Below are 5939 nucleotides of genomic sequence, written 5' to 3'. Positions count from 1 at the left end.
TTTTTTTTTGGCCTGAGACCATTTTGTGAAAAGAATATACTCAAACATATATAAGGTGAATGGTGTCAAAGAAAAACAAAAAAAAAAAAAAAAATATATATATATATATATAGTAGAGAACAAAATGCATAAAGAGAAGTGCATTCCACATCTCGTTTAGACAGAGCCACAAGTTGTTAGTTAATCTATTTTAATAAAAGGGGTGAAAATGACCCGGTAAAGAGTAAAACTTTGTAGCTGTTCCACCATCAGATCTAAGCCAGTCATTAAGCCTACATCTTGATTATACAAGTGTAAGGTGGTGAGAATTTTTTGGAACACCAAATATATGATAAGCTTAGACTAGCAAATTACTGTTTTAGACTAGCTTAAACCAGATAACATATTACATACATATGAGACACAAATACTGGTGTGGGAACATGGATGAGAGTAACTGTCACCATCGGGACGCTTGTCACATTTTCTTATTGCCTTTTTTCATATTCAAATAGGCCTGTTTTAGTGTTCATCAAAATTAGATATCATTCAAAAGCTTAAACACTCAAAATCATGTGAAAATAGTTATGAAAATGAAAATTGCATTACATGGAAAGTGTAGGCCTACTGTAAAAAAAATAAAATAATAAAAAACTATTTAGCGGGCTAACACAGCTGTTTTGTGATAGAAGTGATGTTATGACAGAAATGTATTCGTTTGTTACAGGAGAACACATACAAAATAAAAAATAAACATTCAATGGAATGTAAATGACACCGGGTGGCTATTTTTGGTATAGCGCAATGAAATCTCATAGGAGCTTCCATTTTTGAGATTTCAACTTCAAATTTTGGTACACCTTGGTTAGACATGTCTTTGATTTTATAGAAATGTTTTTTATACAATCTAAAATGTTTAATACAGTATATTTGCTTAACAGTAAACATAAACTTTCATACATCTTTATATATTTTCATATTGTTTTTACTTCAGCAATAATCTGCTGAGTGTCTTCTAAAAGAGACCAGGTTTGTTGTCCAAAGCATTCATGAATTACTTACAACCATTTAATTTTGGATAGTGCATTTTCAGGTCATTGAGGCATTGTGCAACTCCTGGAAATGAGAATAAACTTGCAGTGCAAACAGCATCACAGGAGAAATATCTGCATTCATTGATTTGTTATCTATTCCTAAGCTATATACAAAGGCCATTTATCAGAAACACAAAAAGCCTAATCCAAGCATATTTGTTTTTAAAATCTTCTTTTAACTTAACAGCAGCCTATACGAGAGAGGTAGGTCTACAGCAGACACGATTTGTTACTTACCATTTGCTCCTCTAGCAGAAAACTTAAACATAGCATTTACCTTGCAGCACTGAGTTTTTTTTTTTATTAGCTACCTTTGTAATTTGCGAATGTAGCTTACAATACATAGAACTATAAATGTAGCAAAATTAAAAAAAAATGAAAATATACTTTAAAAGGGTTTAAAAAATTATGACGTTAATAACTGTGGAAAAGTGAATGTGTTTCTGAATCACTGAATGTGTGAATGTGTCCACATGACTTCAGAACGGCAAAAAGTTGAGCAATTACGCCCTCTTTAGGACGGTTTTAGTTGCTAACAATGTTATTGGATTATTTCAGGCATGGCGGAAGCAGTGCGAATTCTCCATTTTAAAAGGTTCTATTGCTGAATGTTTTACCAAGAAGATACTTGTTTGGTTGAAGGTGAATGCGTTGTGTTTGTCTAAGATTTAGAAATCGATTATTGTATTAATATTTTGCTGCAGTTTAATCTTATAAGCGAATGCATGCATGTAGGCTAAATAGGCTACTGTTGAAGCCAGCATTTTTTTTCTCTAGTTTATACTTGTTAGTTCAATACTACAGTATATAAGAGACCATGAATACAAAAGAGATCATTCTTTATGCTATACAAATAGAAAAGTTGCACAGTGATGGCAGCTATGAAGATATTGTATCATTACTGACAGAATTGAATAACATTCCTGTCACTTTAGAGCAGATTCAGACTACAGAAATTGTGAAGGTTCTTTATAAGCTACTTAATTTCTGTCCAACTGTGAGTGCTAAAACAATGGCAAAGAACATGCTCTCAAAATGGAAGAAGTTATACAAGCTGTCACCTATGCTAAAAAATAATAACAAAGACCCACGGGAGAGCAATGAACTAGAGACACATAACCTGCCTAATGTAGAGGAGTGTTTGGAAATCCCCTCTGTTACCAGTGGATCTGAGCACTTAAATGAAAGGGGGAATGAGAATCAAGCATGTGCATGCAACACAGAACAACATGATATAACAAAGGATGTAAAACAAGACAAATGTGAAGACAGTAGTGTGTGCGATAAGTTGTCTTCTGAAAAGAATTGTTCAGCAAATGACACAGCAGAATCTGTTCAGTTACAACATGAGGAAGAAAGATTCACTCAAGCCATAGCGTCAGATAGATCTGGCCGTGAGGAAGATTTTAGAACCTCAGATCCTCAGAACACAAATCAGCCCAGCACTTCCTCTGAGTCCACAGCATTGAGATGCAAATGTATCTTGCTGATTCTCCAGGCTCTTACCCCAAATCAGCAAAAAGACTCAGATCATATGGACAAACACAAAGCCCTTGCTCAGGACATTGAAGCACATGTTCATGCTCTTTATGGAAGAACCCAGCGTAAGTACAAGTCCTGCATAAGGAGCAAGGTAGCCAACCTAAAGAACCCAAAAAACTCTCATCCACGCCAAGGTCTTATTTCAGGACACCTGACTCCAGAGGCATTTGCCCAGATGTCTGCAGAGGAAATGGCAGGGGCAGAACTTCGACAGCTGAGGGAAAGTTACACCACTTTGGGCATCAGTGAGCATCAGTTACCAGAGGTGGTAGAAGGGACACCCACAAGTAAAGTTTGCTGCAGGCGCTGTGGCAGTTTGGACTGCAGGATGATGCAGATCTCACGAGGGATGCTGTTCTTGCCCTCGTGGGTACGGAGTGGCAGTGCAGATAATGATTCAATGACTTTTATGACCTGCGCTAATTGTGGAGAGCAGTGGTACCACAGCAACTGGGTTTGCCTTTGAGCAAGTGTATATGTATTGATAACTGCAATAATGAATATTGTTCTGCACTATTTAAGCTTTTAGTGGAAAGTTTAATCAAGTGAAGATTTTTCAGTCAGATTAACTTGCTTGTGGCTTTCAGTTTGGTGCAATGAATCTCATAATGCCTTCAGGTCCGTTTTGATTTTGAAAAGATTTTTTGAAAAGATTAAAAAATATTAGCTACTAAGACTAAGTAAGACCTTGTGTGACAATTTTGACCCTGGCTTTATCTACCTTTTTCTCAAAAATACTTTTGGTTTATTCCGTGTCAGCTCAACCAGAGGTCCTTGGCTAAAAATGTTGATTTTGATAAAAAAAAAAAAAAAAAAAAAATCTGTTATAAGAAATACATGAATGAAGAAGAAAGCCAAAATATTAAATGTCATGGATGCATATTAACTGAGTAATCTGATATTTTGCAGAGAGGGGTTTCACCTGATATTTGGAGCCAGATTACAGGGGTGTAAAATTACTTTAGAAAGATGACAGTATATCATTATTTAATTTTTATACAAAGATTGGTAGATCTGTTAGTAAATCCTGTTGACTTTAGCTATCTTTGTTGCATCATATGCCAACATATTCGTGTTCCTATATGAAACCTTTTTTGTGGAATCTTAATTTTTATGGCCCTATATAGTTCAGTCACAGAGAAATTGGGATGTCAATGCGGTAACATAGTTACGAAACTAGATATTGGAACTCTTGGCAGCTTCAAAAGCTATTACAATGAACAAAATCTCTTCTTTCAAATATTCCTGAAACAGATTCAAATAGATTTTTCTAAATACACTTTTGAGAGTAAATGAATGTGCCTCAACTTGACTATTTCAGTAGACTGCCACTAAGACAGCTATGTTTTATGCAATAGTTTTGACAGAGGGAAACAAGATACATTTCTAGTTTCAACATTATATATTCTTCTGACATTCCCCTTTAAATGGAATATCAGCTATGTGCAAAGTGACTCACATTTGATTTTTAACCGTTGAATAAAGGTATGATTTTAAAATGCACACGCATTGAGATCTCTGTATCAATGGAATTGAACCATAATAGGGGCTTGAAATTTAAGATTTCAAAATACATTTTTGTTAATAACCAGAATCTAAAATCATATTAAGATATATTTGATACCTTTTGAGTAACAGGCTCATAAACTTTGTGAAAACAACTGATATGTTATTTATAATGGTTTTGATAGAAAAACGAGATACATTTTCAAATTATTTGTTCTTTTGCAATTGACCAGTTTACAATTAGAGCCATGTTGAGACACCAATATCTCTGGAATTGAACCATAGGCCTTGAAAAAAATGTGTGTATATATATATGCAATATATATTGCAAACGTCAGGCAAAAGAAAAACAAAACAAGAAGTGCCTTTTCTAATTTTTTTTAACAAAGATTGCCAAAGTCAACATACTTATAAACCTACTAATCTTTGTGTGAAAAATAAAATAATGATGCATCTTTTTAAAGTCATTTTTTCCAAACCCGCAAATCTAAATCTGGCTCTAAAACTTCATATGTTAGCAAAATCTAAAACTTGAGCTGGGTAAGTTTATGAAATTTGGATAATTTGACAGAATGACCCTTTTATGAAATATATTTAGCCTCTTATATGTCTCTCTCTCTCTCTCTCTCTCTCTCTCTCACACACACACACACACACACACACACACTTTTGGCACTTTTGGAACCATTCCATGAAATAATGTATGTTTTTTTATCTGTTTTAAAACATTCTAAAGTAATATTTATGATGTTTTGTTAGAAAAAGTAAGCCTGTTTCCCCCCCTCAATCATCTCTTTCAGAGGTCAGGACTTCTTTGCTACTCTAATGACTTTGACCACAGTCTTAAACTAAATTTATGCATCTGAAACAGATCAAGAAAAAAAAAAAGGAGAAGCACAACGAATGCAGTATTCTAAATGTGTTCTTGTGTCTAAGCTCAGCAAACATGTGACAGAAAGTGTGCCGCATGCAGAGAACATGTGACCTGTTTAATCTGCCCAAGCTAAGGTCCAAAGGCTAAATGCTGAATGTTTCAGTCAAAAAAAGAAGAAAACAGCAGTAAGATATCTCACTTAAATACATTGTTAATCTATGTGTTGTTTTCTGGTTTAAAGCATGTGCACATTTAATTAAACAGTCAGGTCTTGATGTGGAAAAATTCACATGGGAATTATATTTTTAGCCAATTATTTGTTGTTTTCTTTCTTTTTTACAGCTATTTTTCAACAGGAATTGACTTTTGATTATGTTTTAAAGAGCCCCTATCATGGATTTTTTAAAATCTGTTTTACTGTTCATATGGTATGGAATAGCTCTAAGGGAATGAAAACATTCTGCAAAGATTTATAACTGAAAGTGCACCGATATAAAGTTAATTTCTTTCAAAAGTGAGAGTCGACTCTGAGTCTATGAAATGAATTGTTTTTTAAACGAGTCATTAGCTGTTACATCGTAACGTAGAGAGGTCATTGGCCATGCCCAGTTACTGCACGCGCAGACTGAAGTGTAAACTTGAAGTCTACACATTCAGGGATTCATAAATTTTGGGGCATCTCGCCAGGGGGGCGGGTTTACGTCCTGCATCACATCTCTCATGCGGGTTCTCGTCGACCAGGGTCAGCGCGGCTGAGCGCGCACCAGCGGGGACCCGTCAAAGATTCTATAGTTTTCCAACCGTCTCACAGCACATCTTGTACAACTTAAACCCATAGTAGCTAGGTAACGATAAACAACTGAAAGACAGCAATTCCAGATTTAGCTTTCGTTCACTAAACAAAGACTATGGAAATTAAACATCACTTTTCCTTCAAAAAACGT

General features: G+C 34.9%; 1 protein-coding gene across 1 annotated transcript; it reads left to right on the top strand.

The window, feature by feature from the left end:
* Positions 1-1601: 1601 nt before the first annotated feature.
* Positions 1602-5513, top strand: tceanc (transcription elongation factor A N-terminal and central domain containing). Its single transcript, XM_039695015.2, has one exon. The coding sequence runs from the start codon at positions 1891-1893 to the stop codon at positions 3079-3081; it is 1191 nt and encodes a 396-aa protein (XP_039550949.2). The 5' UTR covers positions 1602-1890; the 3' UTR covers positions 3082-5513.
* Positions 5514-5939: the final 426 nt, after the last annotated feature.

The sequence above is a fragment of the Pimephales promelas genome, chromosome 6 (assembly GCF_988280905.1).
Source record: "Pimephales promelas chromosome 6, fPimPro1.hap1.1, whole genome shotgun sequence".
Taxonomy (NCBI): domain Eukaryota; kingdom Metazoa; phylum Chordata; class Actinopteri; order Cypriniformes; family Leuciscidae; genus Pimephales; species Pimephales promelas.
Note: the sequence above shows the minus strand (reverse complement) of the source record. Positions and strands in the feature narration are given on the sequence as shown.

What these genes read in the sequence shown, in the direction of transcription:
- tceanc (XM_039695015.2), top strand. Translation starts at nt 1,891, where the DNA reads ATGAATACAAAAGAGATCATTCTTTATGCTATACAAATAGAAAAGTTG.